The 16099-nt window shown below is 47.7% G+C and overlaps 2 protein-coding genes across 2 annotated transcripts in view; one reads left to right on the top strand and one right to left on the bottom strand.

Annotated features, from left to right (window-relative positions):
- Window positions 1-4778, bottom strand: part of MBD5 (methyl-CpG binding domain protein 5) — a 218320-nt gene extending 213542 nt beyond the window's left edge. The window contains exon 1 of the mRNA XM_063933748.1: window positions 4443-4778. The gene's annotated coding sequence lies outside the window, so the exon portion shown is untranslated. The remainder of the gene's footprint in view (window positions 1-4442) is intronic.
- Window positions 4779-4797: 19 nt separating this feature from the next.
- The window catches only part of ORC4 (origin recognition complex subunit 4), a 131552-nt gene continuing 120250 nt past the window's right edge, over window positions 4798-16099 (top strand). Inside the window, exons 1-2 of the mRNA XM_063933749.1 lie at window positions 4798-4966; window positions 12899-12974. Coding sequence (XP_063789819.1) covers window positions 12918-12974 — 57 coding nt within the window. The 5' untranslated portion in view covers window positions 4798-4966; window positions 12899-12917. The remainder of the gene's footprint in view (window positions 4967-12898; window positions 12975-16099) is intronic.

The following is a 16099-nucleotide window of genomic DNA, read 5'->3' as shown; positions in this document are numbered from 1 at the left end:
TTTTGGAATATTCAGAATCCACCCGTGTTGTCTTAGCACCTCTTGAGATAGTGCTAAAGCTGTCTCCAGCTGTTCTCTGGACCTTGCCCTTATTAGGAGATCGTCCAAGTATGGGATAACTAATACGCCTTTTCTTCGAAGAAGAATCATCATCTCGGCCATTACCTTGGTAAAGACCCGAGGCGCCGTGGACAATCCGAACGGCAGCGTCTGAAACTGATAGTGACAGTTTTGAACAATGAACCTGAGGTACCCCTGGTGTGCGGGGTAAATCGGAACGTGTAGATACGCATCCTTGATGTCCAAGGATACCATAAAGTCCCCTTCTTCCAGGTTCGCTATCACTGCTCTGAGTGACTCCATCTTGAACTTGAACTTTTTTATGTAGAGGTTCAAGGACTTCAGATTTAGAATAGGCCTTACCGAGCCATCCGGCTTCGGTACCACAAATAGAGTGGAATAATACCCCTTTCCTTGTTGTAATAGGGGTACTTTGACTATCACCTGCTGAGCGTACAGCTTGTGAATGGCTTCCAACACCCTCTCCCTTTCGGAAGAGACGGTTGGTAAGGCAGACTTCAGGAAACGATGAGGAGGATCCGTCTCTAATTCCAACCTGTACCCCTGAGATATTATCTGCAGGATCCAGGGGTCTACCTGCGAGTGAGCCCACTGCGCGCTGTAATTTTTGAGACGGCCCCCCACTGTCCCCGAGTCCGCTTGAGAGGCCCCAGCGTCATGCTGAGGTTTTTGCAGGAGCCGGGGAGGGCTTCTGTTCCTGGGAAGGAGCTGCCTGTTGGTGTCTCTTCCCTCTTCCTCTGCCTCGTGGCAGGTACGACAAGCCCTTTGCTCTCTTATTTTTGTAGGAGCGAAAAGGCTGCGGTTGAAAGGTCGGTGCCTTTCTCTGTTGGGGAGTGACTTGAGGTAAAAAAGTGGATTTCCCGGCAGTAGCCGTGGCCACCAAGTCTGATAGACCAACTCCAAATAACTCCTCCCCTTTATACGGCAAAACCTCCATGTGACGTTTTGAATCCGCATCGCCTGTCCACTGTCGTGTCCATAAGGCTCTTCTGGCTGAAATGGACATAGCACTCACCCGAGATGCCAGTGTGCAAATATCCCTCTGTGCATCACGCATATAGATAAATGCATCCTTTATTTGTTCTAACGACAGTAAAACATTGTCCCTATCTAGGATATCAATATTTTCAATCAGGGATTCTGACCAAACTACTCCAGCACTGCACATCCAGGCAGTTGCTATAGCTGGTCGTAGTATAACACCTGCATGTGTGTATATATTCTTTTGAATAACTTCCATCTTTCTATCTGATGGATCCTTAAGTGCGGCCGTCTCAGGAGAGGGTAACGCCACTTGTTTGGATAAGCGTGTGAGCGCCTTGTCCACCTTAGGGGGTGTTTCCCAGCGCGCCCTAACCTCTGGCGGGAAAGGGTATAATGCCAATAACTTTTTTGAAATTATCAACTTTTTATCAGGAGCAACCCACGCTTCATCACACACGTCATTTAATTCTTCTGATTCAGGAAAAACTGTTTGTAGTTTTTTCACACCATACATAATACCCTGTTTTACGGTATCTGTAGTATCAGCTAAATGTAACGTCTCCTTCATTGCCAAAATCATATAACGTGTGGCCCTACTGGAAAATACGTTTGAATTTCTACCGTCGTCACTGGAATCAGTGCCCGTGTCTGGGTCTGTGTCGACCGACTGAGGCAAAGGGCGTTTTACAGCCCCTGACGGTGTTTGAGGCGCCTGGACAGGCATTAATTGATTGTCCGGCCGCCTCATGTCCTCAACTGACTGTTTAAGGGAAGATAAACCATCACGTAATTCCACAAATAAAGGCATCCATTCTGGTGTCGACCCCCTGGGGGGTGACATCTGCATATTTGGCAATTGCTCCGCCTCCACACCAATATCGTCCTCATACATGTCGACACCACGTACCGACACACACCGCAAACTCACAGGGAATGCTCTAATGAAGACAGGACCCACTAGCCCTTTTGGGGAGACAGAGGGAGAGTCTGCCAGCACACACCACAAAGCGCTATATATACAAGGGATATCCTTATATTAAGTGCTCCCTTATAGCTGCTTTAATATATATATATATAGCCATTAATGTGCCCCCCCTCTCTGTTTTACCCTGTTTCTGTAGTGCAGTGCAGGGGAGAGACCTGGGAGCCGTTCTGACCAGCGGAGCTGTGACAGAAAATGGCGCCGTGTGCTGAGGAGATAGGCCCCGCCCCTTTTTCGGCGGGTTCTTCTCCCGCTATTTTTCCAGTCAGGCAGGGGTTAAATATCTCCATATAGCCCCTATGGGCTATATGTGAGGTATTTTTAGCCTTGTATAAGGTTTATATTTGCCTCTCAGAGCGCCCCCCCCCAGCGCTCTGCACCCTCAGTGACTGCCCAGTGAAGTGTGCTGAGAGGAAAATGGCGCACAGCTGCAGTGCTGTGCGCTACCTTATGAAGACTGAGGAGTCTTCAGCCGCCGGTTTCCGGACCTCTTCACGCTTCAGCATCTGCAAGGGGGTCGGCGGCGCGGCTCCGGGACCGGACTCCACGGCTGGGCCTGTGTTCGATCCCTCTGGAGCTAATGGTGTCCAGTAGCCAAGCAGCAAATCCACTCTGCATGCAGGTGAGTTTACTACTTTCCCCCTAAGTCCCACGTTGCAGTGATCCTGTTGCCAGCAGGACTCACTGTAAAGAAAAAAAAACCTAAACTAAACTTTCTCTAAGCAGCTCTTTAGGAGAGCCACCTAGATTGCACCCTTCTCGTTCGGGCACAAAATCTAACTGGAGTCTGGAGGAGGGTCATAGGGGGAGGAGCCAGTGCACACCACCTGACCTAGTAAAGCTTTACTTTTTTGTGCCCTGTCTCCTGCGGAGCCGCTATTCCCCATGGTCCTTTCAGGAACCCCAGCATCCACTTAGGACGATAGAGAAATATAATCTATGATATCTGTATAACTGTAGCTAAACACTTGCATTTAGCCTTGGTTCTGACACTTTTATTAGCCTCTGACCACTTGTTGCTGCCTCCAATCAGCCAACTGGCCAGTGTTATTTGCCCCTACCAAACCAGGATGACCTAGTACTACAAATGTCACGCCTCTGATTTGGTGTGTCCGATTGGCAAAGTGTCTCCCCAAACTAGTAGAACTTTAGCTTACTTCATTCATACAGTGACCTCAGAACTGATAGACATCTCTGTGTTACAACCCTTGGCACAAGCCTAAGCGCCAAAAACCTAGTACCCCATCTTGCACTCCCTGCAGAGTGTCCTGCCCCCATTTATCCCAGGGACAAAAGCAATATGTTCCCAAATATCAATAACACCTACCCTACAACCTGTAAGAGTCGATGCCTTGAGAAGTTGCCCTCCTTCCCACTGTATAGGGATAGGTGCCCTGTCAGTGCCTGCTCCATTCCCATTGGCAAAAGCATTAACTCTTTCAAAATGTCAGGTAAAAAATAAATAAATAATAAGCAGTGTACTTGCCAGTCCTAAACTCAATGCCTATAGCAGTGTTCTATGGCTCCTGCTAATGTAGAGACCTTAAGTTAAGCCACCTGCCATTTCAGTACTCTTTTAGATTCAGCATCAATGCACTCCCTCTTTAGCCTACTTACCAGAGCCATGTACCCCCACTGGTCATATTTACTTATCAGTTGCACCTCCATGTCATACCCACTCATGCGATCCATGTTCCAACATCATACTCGCTCACCAGAACCATTTCCCTCATTATGTCCACTCACAAGAGTTATGTACACCAATTAGTCATATTTACTCTACATATCTGCTCACCAAAGCCTTGATTTCATGATCATACCATGTCACCAGATCCCTGACACCCATTCTGTCCAGTCACCAGATCCCTGACACCCATTCTGCCCAGTCACCAGATCCCTGACACCCATTCTGCCCAGTCACCAGATCCCTGACACCCATTCTGCCCAGTCACCAGATCCCTGACACCCATTCTGCCCAGTCACCAGATCCCTGACACCCATTCTGCCCAGTCACCAGATCCCTGACACCCATTCTGCCCAGTCACCAGATCCCTGACACCCATTCTGCCCTGTCACCAGATCCCTGACACCCATTCTGCCCTGTCACCAGATCCCTGACACCCATTCTGCCCAGTCACCAGAAGCCTGGCCCCCCTTCTGCCCAATCACCAGAGCTGTGGCCCCCCCTTCTGCCTAATCACCAGAGCTGTGGCCCCCCTTCTGCCCAGTCACCAGATTCCTGTCCTTAGTCACAAGATACCTGGCCTCCATTATAGCTCTCACCAGAGCTGTGGTCCCCACTATACCTCTCACCAGAGCTGTGCTCCCCATTATACCTCTCACCACAGCTGTGCCCCCTATTATACCACTCGCCAGAGCTGTGTACCCCACTCACCCAGTGACCGCAGAGTCGTCTCCTGGTCCCTCCAGCGCAAAGCACCACAAACGTTTGTAGAGCGGCTCTTGAGGTGGGCTCCGGGGGTCCCTCTACCTCTCAGTGTGCGGCCCAGGCCCGATGGGCAGTCCCCCCTCCCCCCCGGGTCAGACCGACCCGCATGAAGCTGGGAGCCGGAGGGCAGATTTCCCTCTAGTGCATGCACCCCAGGGCTCGGCGTGACACCCCTCGGCACCCCCACTCCGGCTCCCTTGGCTGCTCCTGGCTCCCTGACTCTTCAGGAGAAAGATGGGAGTTTTCCAACTGCGCATGTCCGGGCCAGGCCAGATGGGAGGGGACCCACAATGCACTGCTTGCAGGTGATCCCGGAAGTGACAACATCCCGGAACTGCTCTTTTTTTGTCTCCAGGGTAACGGGCGCTGGAAGCGGAATTGGGTAAAGCTGCTGTCAGCGTGGAGTGGGTTCAGGACGCGTTTGAAAGCCCAAGGAACACGTTCTGCCCGACTTCCGTGCGGGACGACAGGTTAGTGGGTAATGGGTGTTATTCAGTATTTACTGTGGGAATTTAATGCATAACAGGTGTGTGGGGGTGCATAGCAAAACAGGGATCTGGGGGCTATACAGTGTGCAAGCGTAGTGCAGATTAGGGATAAGGACGGTATTCAGTGTGGGAGTATAATGCAGAATAGGGATGTGAGCAATATATAGTGTGGGTATGTAATGCATACTAGGTTTGAGGGGTATGCAGTGTGTGGGTATAATGCAGAACAGGGATGTGGGTGTATATAGTGTGAGTGTATAATGCAGAACAAGGATGTGAGCAATATAAAGTGTGGGTATGTAATGTAGACTAGGGATGTGGGGAGTATACAGTATGGAAGTGTAGTGCAGAACATGGATGTGGGGAGTGAACAGTGTTGGGTGTAGCTTAGAACAGGGATGTGAGCTATATACAGTGTGGAGGTATAATAGGGATGTGAGCAATATATAGTGTGGGTATGTAGTGCATACTAGGGTTGAGGTGTATGCAGTGTGTGGGTATAATGCAGAACAGGGATGTAGGGAGTATACAGTGTAAGGGTATAATGCAGAACAGGGATGTAGGGAGTATACAGTGTAAGGGTATAATGCAGAACAGGGATGTAGGGAGTATACAGTGTAAGGGTATAATGCAGAACAGGGATGTAGGGAGTATACAGTGTAAGGGTATAATGCAGAACAGGGATGTAGGGAGTATACAGTGTAAGGGTATAATGCAGAACAGGGATGTAGGGAGTATACAGTGTAAGGGTATAATGCAGAACAGGGATACATGGAGTATACAGTGTAAGGGTATAATGCAGAACAGGGATGTAGGGAGTATACAGTGTAAGGGTATAATGCAGAACAGGGATGTAGGGAGTATACAGTGTAAGGGTATAATGCAGAACAGGGATGTAGGGAGTATACAGTGTAAGGGTATAATGCAGAACAGGGATGTAGGGAGTATACCGTGTAAGGGTATAATGCAGAACAGGGATGTAGGGAGTATACAGTGTAAGGCTATAATGCAGAACAGGGATGTAGGGAGTATACAGTGTAAGGGTATAATGCAGAACAGGGATACATGGAGTATACAGTGTAAGGGTATAATGCAGAAAAGGGATGTAGGGAGTATACAGTGTAAGGGTATAATGCAGAACAGGGATGTAGGGAGTATACCGTGTAAGGGTATAATGCAGAACAGGGATGTAGGGAGTATACAGTGTAAGGGTATAATGCAGAACAGGGATGTAGGGAGTATACAGTGTGGGGGTATAATGCAGGACAGTGATGTAGAGAGTATACAGTGTAAGGGTATAATGCAGAACAGGGATGTAGGGAGTATACAGTGTAAGGGTATAATGCAGAACAGTGATGTAGGGAGTATACAGTGTAAGGGTATAATGCAGAACAGGGATGTAGGGAGTATACAGTGTAAGGGTATAATGCAGAACAGGGATGTAGGGAGTATACCGTGTAAGGGTATAATGCAGAACAGGGATGTAGGAAGTATACCGTGTAAGGGTATAATGCAGAACAGGGATGTAGGGAGTATACAGTGTAAGGGTATAATGCAGAACAGGGATGTAGGGAGTATACAGTGTAAGGGTATAATGCAGAACAGGGATGTAGGGAGTATACCGTGTAAGGGTATAATGCAGAACAGGGATGTAGGGAGTATACAGTGTGGGGGTATAATGCAGAACAGGGATGTAGGGAGTATACAGTGTAAGGGTATAATGCAGAACAGTGATGTAGGGAGTATACAGTGTAAGGGTATAATGCAGAACAGGGATGTGGGGAGTATACAGTGTAAGGGTATAATGCAGAACAGGGATGTAGGGAGTATACAGTGTAAGGGTATAATGCAGAACAGGGATGTAGTGAGTATAGGGCAATTCCAACGTTGCGGATGTAACTCTCAGATACAATGTTTGTGATAAACATCTGGATTGCTTCAAATTTAAAATGCACATAAAGAAGCAAATTTTACCACAATTGTATCTACCACTGGTGAATAAAAATATGAAGTGTGAACAAGCCTCACCATTGTTTGCTGTAAATAAATACATCGTGTAAATGTAACGGATGTAACCGGGAAAGGACATGGTAATTTCTGACGTAAAATACAGGTCTGATTTCTCTGAAACTACAACAGATTGTTTTAGTACAATTTTCAGGAAAATCATTCTTATTACCTTGACAGTATTTAATGGCATTTATGTGTAATGGACGTAACCTGAAAACTGTCACGGATGTATCCGTGAAATACATTAATCAGGAAATGAAAAAAGACCTCTTGCATTAACTGGTACAGGTTCATTTACCTTTCCTACAATGTTTTCAGATGGGTACCATATCTCATCATCTCTGTTTTAACGCTTTCACTAACATAAAACCACATTAAATACTGATTATCAACGTATAATTTCTGACCGTACATGTCCTCAACTTTTGTTATAAACTACAATAATCCAAGTTTTTTATCTTTGTTTCCAGAAAACCGCAATAGATAATCAGTGGTCACAATCAGTGTCTGCCTGATGCCTGGTAGCCATTACTGAAATAAGACAAAATGGCAGCATGTCATGTGACACACTTACCAACCCATTTTTTAAACTACTATAGACTATTACTGATGCACTGGGTAATTAAATTTTTTGAATATTTCAACTTTGGGTTTTTTTCGTGACGCATGTCAACTTTTGGTTGGAATTGCTCTATACAGTGTGGGGGTATAATGCAGAACAGGGATGTAGGGAGTATACAGTGTGGGGGTATAACGCAGAACAGGGATGTAGGGAGTATACAGTGTGGGGGTGTAATGCAGAACAGGGATGTAGGGAGTATACAGTGTAAGGGTATAATGCAGAACAGGGATGTAGGGAGTATACAGTGTAAGGGTATAATGCAGAACAGGGATGTAGGGAGTATACAGTGTAAGGGTATAATGCAGAACAGGGATGTAGAGAGTATACAGTGTAAGGGTATAATGCAGAACAGGGATGTAGGGAGTATACAGTGTAAGGGTATAATGCAGAACAGGGATGTAGGGAGTATACAGTGTGGGGATATAATGCAGGACAGTGATGTAGGGAGTATACAGTGTAAGGGTATAATGCAGAACAGTGATGTAGGGAGTATACAGTATAAGGGTATAATGCAGAACAGGGATGTAGGGAGTATACAGTGTAAGGGTATAATGCAGAACAGGGATGTAGGGAGTATACAGTGTAAGGGTATCATTCAGAACAGGGATGTAGGGAGTATACAGTGGGGGTATAATGCAGAACAGGGATGTAGGGAGTATACAGTGTGGGGGTATAATGCAGAACAGGGATGTAGGGAGTATACAGTGTGGAGGTACAATGCAGGACAGGGATTTGGGCAGTATACAGTGTGGGGCTATAATGCAGAACAGGGATGTAGGGAGTATACAGTGTAAGGGTATAATGCAGAACAGGGATGTAGGGAGTATACAGTGTAAGGGTATAATGCAGAACAGGGATGTAGGGAGTATACAGTGTAAGGGTATAATGCAGAACAGGGATGTAGGGAGTATACAGTGTAAGGGTATAATGCAGAACAGGGATGAAGGGAGTATACAGTGTGGGGGTATAATGCAGAACAAGGATGTGTAGGGGGTATAATACAGACAGTGATCGCGGTGAGTGGAAAAAATTGTGGGTCCCAGGGACCCATTACATAAAAAAATTGGGGTCCTATTCTACAATTTCTTGGTCCCATCACAAATTATGGGGGATGAGGGCAGGCAGCAGTTGGGAATCCCGACAGCCGGCATACCGACAGATTTTCTCCCTCGTGGGGGTCCACTACCCCCCTGGAGGGAGAATAAATAGCGTGCCGCGCGCCACCGTGCCTGCAGCGTGGCGAGCGCAGCGAGCCCGCAAGGGGCTCATTTGCACTCGCCACGCTGTCGGGCTCCCGGCGCCGGTATGCTGGTCGCCGGGAGCCTGGCCGCTGGCATACCATAATACACCCCCTGAATCTATTCCAACCTCTTGTGTCTCTCCAGCCCCCTACCATTCCAGCCTTCTGCCCCTTGTGTCAAGGTAGCATCTGGGTCCTTTCCTCAAAGTGAAAATAGAAACAACGCTTGTGTCAATCCAGTCTCCTGTCATTTCACACCTCCCTCCCCTGTGCCTCTCTGCGTTCCCCCCTCACTCTATGCCTCTCTGCGTTCCCCCCTCTGTGCCTCTCTGCGCTCCCCCCTCTGTGCCTCTCTGCGTTCCCCCCTCTGTGCCTCTCTGCGCTCCCCCCTCTGTGCCTCTCTGCGCTCCCCCCTCTGTGCCTCTCTGCGCTCCCCCCTCTGTGCCTCTCTGCGCTCCCCCCTCTGTGCCTCTCTGCGCTCCCCCCTCTGTGCCTCTCTGCGCTCCCCCCTCTGTGCCTCTCTGCGCTCCCCCCTCTGTGCCTCTCTGCGCTCCCCCCTCTGTGCCTCTCTGCGCTCCCCCCTCTGTGCCTCTCTGCGCTCCCCCCTCTGTGCCTCTCTGCGCTCCCCCCTCTGTGCCTCTCTGCGCTCCCCCCTCTGTGCCTCTCTGCGCTCCCCCCTCTGTGCCTCTCTGCGCTCCCCCCTCTGTGCCTCTCTGCGCTCCCCCCTCTGTGCCTCTCTGTTGCGTTCCTCCCCCCTGTGTGCCTCTCTGCTGCGTTCCTCCCCCCTGTGTGCCTCTCTGCTGCGTTCCTCCCCCCTGTGTGCCTCTCTGCTGCGTTCCTCCCCCCTGTGTGCCTTTCTGCTGCGTTCCTCCCCCCTGTGTGCCTTTCTGCTGCGTTCCTCCCCCCTGTGTGCCTCTCTGCCTTCCTCCCCCCTGTGTGCCTCTCTGCCTTCCTCCCCCCTGTGTGCCTCTCTGCCTTCCTCCCCCCTGTGTGCCTCTCTGCCTTCCCCCCCCCCTGTGTGCCTCTCTGCCTTCCCCCCCCCCCTGTGTGCCTCTCTGCCTTCCCCCCCCCCCTGTGTGCCTCTCTGCCTTCCCCCCCCCTGTGTGCCTCTCTGCCTTCCTCCCCCCTGTGTGCCTCTCTGCGTTCCTCCCCCCTGTGTGCCTCTCTGCGTTCCTCCCCCCTGTGTGCCTCTCTGCGTTCCTCCCCCCTGTGTGCCTCTCTGCGTTCCTCCCCCCTGTGTGCCTCTCTGCGTTTCCCCCACGTGCAGTGGTGCCATGCAGCTCAGGAGCCGTGCTCACTTTAGCCCGCAGCTTATGGGGCATGCTGGCCAGGATGTAGGGTGTGAGGGGTGACAGCCCGGGGATCCGGTGTCCGGGGCAGGCGCCTGCGGACACTGTGTGCGGGGAGCAGCCCAGTGTCTAAACCTCCCCTAAGCACGCAGAGTGGCCAGGCGGCAGCTATTGGCAGCGTGTACAGGACGCACAGGGCGGAGCGCAGTCGCTGGTTCTCCCGCAGCAGCTCCCCGGCGCGCAGCTCCTCCATGCGCTGCCGATCCCTGCACTCCTCCGTGCCTCTTTGCATTCCCCCGTCGGCACACACACCACTTACCCCAGCCCTTCAGCTCTGAATCCAGTTGCGGGAACACTAGGGAAATGAACACTGCAGCCGCGGGAACACTCAGGACCCACCCCACCGCCGCGGGATTGGCTGCGGGCTGATCGCGTCCTGGGGACCCGCCTATTTTCAAAATGTGAGTCCTAAGTCTTCAAAAGTGAGTAAAATACGCGCCATAGCGCGTTTTTGCGATCACTGGCAGAACAGGGTTGTAGGGAGTATACAGTGTGGGGGGTATAATGCAGAACAGGGACATAGGGAGTATACAGTGTAAGGGTATAATGCAGAACAGGGATGTAGGGAGTATACAGTGTAAGGGTATAATGCAGAACAGTAATGTAGGGAGTATACAGTGTAAGGGTATAATGCAGAACAAGGATGTGGGGTTATAATGCAGAACAAGGATGTAGGGAGTATACAGTGTTGGGGTATAATGCAGAACAAGGATGTGTAGGGAGTATACAGTGTGGGGGTATAATGCAGAACAGGAATGTAGGGAGTATACAGCAGGCATTCCCAACCGCGGTCCTCAAGGCACACCAACAGTGCAGATTTTAGTGATATCCGGGCTGCAGAACAGATGGTTAAATCAAAATAACTGAGGTACTAATTAAGTCACCTGTGCTCAAGCCTGGATATCACTAAAACCAGGACTGTTATTGTTCCTTGAGGACCGAGGTTGTGAAACACTGGCATACAGTGTGAGGTTATAATGCAGAACAGGGATGTAGGGAGTATACAGTGTAAGGGTAAAATGCAGAACAGGCATCGAAGGAGTATATAGTGTGAGTGTATAATGCAGAACAAGGATGTGAGCAATATAAAGTGTGGGTATGTAATGTAGACTAGGGATGTGGGGAGTATACAGTATGGAAGTGTAGTGCAGAACATGGATGCGGGGAGTGTACAGTGTTTGGTGCAGCTTAGTACAGGGATGTGAGCTATATACAGTGTGGAGGTATAATACAGAATCTGGATGTGTGGGCTGAGGCATTTCACCCGCAGCAATATTAGGCAGCTCTTGAAGTTGATGTGTTGGAAAATGGGCAAGCATAAGGATCTTAGCATCTTTGCCCAGGGCCAAATTGTGATGTCTAGACAACTAGCTTCAAATGGGCATGTCTTATGGGGTATTTCTGGTATGTAGTGGTTAGTACCTACCAAAATTGGTCCAAGGAAGAACCGCTCATATGTCCAATGCTCATTGATGTGTGAGCTGAGCGAAGGCTTATCCCTCTGGTCCAATCCCACAAAAAAGCTACTGTAGCAAAAATTACTGAAAAAGTTCATGTTGGATAATATAGAAAGGTGTCAGAACACACAAGTGCATCACAGTTTCATATGTAGTCGCAGACCGGTCGGAGTGTCCATGACCACCTACAAAAGTGCCTACAATGAAAACTGCACCATGGAGCAATGGTAGAAGGTGGCTTGATTTCCTTTTACATCGTATGGATTGACGGGTGTGTGTATGTCGTTTACCTGTGGAAAAGATGGAACCAGGATGCAGTATAGGAAGATGGCAAGCTGGCAGAGGCAGTGTAATACTCTGGGCAATTCTCTGCTGGAAAACATTGGGTCCTGACATTCATGTGGATATTACTTTGACATGTACCAACTACTATTGTTGCAGACCAAGTGCATTCCTTCATGGCAATGGTATTTCCTGAAGGTAGTGGCCTCTTTAAGCAGCATAATTCGCCCTGTGACACTGCAGAAATTGTTAAGGAATATTTTGAGTAACATGACAAATGTTCAAAGTGGTGACTTGGCCTCCAAATTCCCCAGATCTCAATCTGACGGAGCATCTGTGGGATGTGCTGGAAAACCGTTTCGAGCTGTGAAGGCCCCACCTTGCAGCTTACAGGACTTAAATGATCTGTTGCTAATGTCTTGGTGCCAGATACCATAGAACACCTTCAGAGGTCTTGGACAGATCAAAGCTATTTTGGTGGCACCAGGGGAACCAGCACAATATTAGGCACGTGATTTTAATTGGCTGGTAGGGTTGGGATTGGAATGCCGGCGGTCGGGATCCCGGAGGTCAGAATACAGACCCTGGGATCCCGGCCGCCAGTATGCTGGCTGCAAGGCGAGCATCAAAAAGTCCCTTGTGGGCTTGGTGGCTTGCTGCGCACGCCACAGGTTCTATTCCCACTCTATGGGTTACATGGACATCCATCAGTGGGAATAGCCTTGGCTCAGCTGTCTGCATTCTTGGTGGTCGGGTCAGTAACTGCATCCCGGTTGGTGAGTGTATATAAATAAAAAGATATTAAGAAAGCACAGAAATTATGGATATACTTACATATTTACTAGTATCCCCATTTCTGCACCAATAGAACTGTGACACAAATGCTTGTATGTAAACTCTTTCTGTTTACATTTTGCAGTACAGCTAATTGCCTTTTTTTCTACCTTTTTATAGATACTTTATTGTATATGTGATGAGTAAACGGAAGAGTAAGGACTTGAGCCTCCCTCTTGGAGAATGTATTTCTCAGGTACTTTCTGTAATTATTTATACTATGATGAAGTGTAATGCATTTCTGATATTTTTGCTGATCCATCACTCTGCCCAATAACTGTAATTCTAACCCCTGAGAACATTGGTCACTTTGGAGTCAATTCAATTAGGAGTGAGTTGAGTCCTTTTGAGCCATTTTCACAGCAAAATTGCTCTGCAGATTGTATTTGCAATTCATTCCCAAACTTGCATTGCATTTTCCCAGCAGATTTGTTTATTTGTGTGCACCCCCTTGAACAGGTGAAAAGGTAAGGAAAATATTTAGGTTAAAAATGTCAGGACACCGTGCAGAACCTCTGGTACGCCCCTCCTAATGAATAATCATGCACGTGGAGAAGTCGTTTTTCAGGCAAATTTCTCTAAAATGTTCAATAATGGGTTAAATGTTGAGTGGCAGGTATGTAGAGGTTATGTACTGATGGTAAAGGGCTTTTTGAACTTGAAGATGGGAGCTCAAATATTTTTTTCCACCTTTTTTCAAACTTGTGTAAAACACTGGAAAACCACGTGAAACGCCTTTTCTGTACACCAAAACAGTGGCAATACTTTCATTTGATGCAAAACAATTGCTAGCTATCATTTTTCCACCATTAATAAAAAAATGCAAAAAGAACCCCAGCCTTTTGACGCCTTTTAATAATCTCCAGAACTGGCCAGTAACAGCTTTTATCCCAATTACCACTTTTTGGTGGTCCAGGATGGTTTTCCCACTTTTTCATGCTCTTCTTCCAGGTTGCTTTTTGTAAGCAAAGTTGCCCAAACTCGCAGCGGGTACCACAAATTGCTCCTAATTAAATAAACTCCATTGTGTTTGAGGAAAGGTTTTCCATGAAACATCTGTGTATGGTTTTCCTTTCATTGTGTGTAGGTAGAGCTAACAATATGTATAGGTCTGTCACTGATCTCATTGGGGGCGATGTACTAAGCCTTGGAGAGTGAAGTAGCAGCCAATTGGCTCCCAAATGCCATGTTACAGGCTGTGTTTGAAAAATTACAGTTAGAAGCTGGTTGGTAAGTAGTTTATCTCTCTCCAATTTGTCACTCTCCAAGGGTTAGTACATCTGCCTGTATATGGCTATTCCTCAGACTTTCCTTGACTTACTAAAAGAAGCCCATAAACATTGTTTTTATCTTATTTTATGTATTGTTTTGTTTTGCTGTTCTCTTTTTTGTTGTTTTAAAGTCATTGTTGCTACTTTTATTAGTGAATAGTTTTCGTTTGGGCCTATACACTCTCCACTGACAATGATTATCACGATTTTAACCTAATGTGAACTATTAGGAAAATAATATACTACTGTGATCTTGGTCTAGCCTAAAATATGGAGTTGCTTTACTTGGGGCAATTCAGATCTGATCGCTGCTATGCTTTTTCGCACAGCGGGCGATCAGGTCATAACAGTACATGCGTATGCACTGCAATGCGCACGTGCGTCAGACGACAACAGCTGGCATCGACCGGGTTAGCGACAGGATGGTCCGAAAAATCCGATCGCATGGACGTTCGCAACATGATTGACTGGAAGAGGCCATTTGTGGGTGGCAACTGAAAGTTTACAGAGTGTCCGGAAAAACGCAGGCATTCCCAAGCGTTTTTAGGGAGGGTGTTTGGGACCAGAGTCGACGTCAATCAGCCTGTTCTCATCGCACTGGAGGAGTAAGTCCTGGGTTTCCACAAAGTGGATTTTTGCAGCTCAGCTACACATTCGATCGCACACTCGCACGGCGAAATTACCTTCTCCCTGTAGACGGCAACTATCTGATCGCACGACAGCAAAAAACGCAGCCCAGCGATCAGATCTGAATTAGACCCTTGGTTTTGAGCAAATCGCTGCTTGTAAGCAAACAAGGGGTTAATATATTTTGATGCATGCTTCAAGTGCCTGTTACTGTTTATTTACTCAATATGTTCTGTGGTGAGAGGGTTTGTGTCTCACCACAAGTGTCCACATTCTGGTTGGATCAGCTCCCTCCAAGGTAGAAGTAAACATGGCCTCCACATTCTGCACCTGTAGTTGAGGGTTATAATTCCGGCTTTTCTGAATTGCACAGCTGCAACTGGAAAAACACAGGTGTGGGTTTTCCAGCTTACCCAGAGACAGCAGGAAGTCAGGAGCAGGAGATAGGTTTAAAAATCCCATTTCCCCAGAGTTCTGGACACTGATGCCTGCTAGAGGCCAGTGAGCAGGGAACAGTTTGTAGCGCAAGGGACTGTGGACATTGTCCACGCCAGGAGAGCATGGTATGTGTGGCTACAAGTCACTTCAGCAGAATGACTATTGAGCAGTCTGAGTATAGTGTTCCTTCTAGGCTGTTTCAGCAGGGTGCTGTGCTGCACCCTGCCCATTTTTGAAATGTGAAAAAGCACCCTGCCCTTTTTCAGTACACCCTGCAGGATCATAAATCGCCCCCTGGTATACAGAATGCAACCAGTCAGAGTGCATGTTACAATGTAGTGGTCTACTCCTTGCCTACCTCTGAAATTGGAAACAATTTCTATACTTAATGAAATGGATGGCAGAGGAGGGACTGTAAATGGTATCACTGCAGTGGCTGCCGGCACAACACAGCACTCTGATATAGAGGGAAAGAACAGGGTAAGCAGTGAGCATGTACTGCTTACACTATTTCCTTAGTAGAAGAACAGACTTTTATTTTGTATGTATACTGTATATTTTGACCCTCTGCTTAACTTTTCTGTATTATAACACATAAGGATTATAAATACTTCAGCAGTGGAGGAGATATTTATTATTATAATGTAGCCGTTCTTTCAAGAAGACTGGACAAATATAGTATTTTTCTCAGTACAGATGTTGGGTGTTACATGGGTGTCCTATACGTATGTAGGGGTAAATGATACATTAAGGGGAAAATATATGTATAAAAACTATAAACATATGAGCTATGCTTTGTGCGCAAAGCGTCACCTCAAAAATGTGCCCTTCAAAACGAAAATGAGCCCTCCTCAATGATCAGCACCCTGCCCTAAAAAAATCCTAGAATGAACACTATGAGTATGCTGTTCAACAGTGTCTGATGCCAGTAAAGACACTGTGGTTGTAACCGGAGACCTGCCTTACGAGTCCTTATTTCAGTACC

Source organism: Pseudophryne corroboree, chromosome 7 (assembly GCF_028390025.1).
Source record: "Pseudophryne corroboree isolate aPseCor3 chromosome 7, aPseCor3.hap2, whole genome shotgun sequence".
NCBI lineage: Eukaryota > Metazoa > Chordata > Amphibia > Anura > Myobatrachidae > Pseudophryne > Pseudophryne corroboree.
This window is presented reverse-complemented; position numbering and strand designations above follow the sequence as displayed.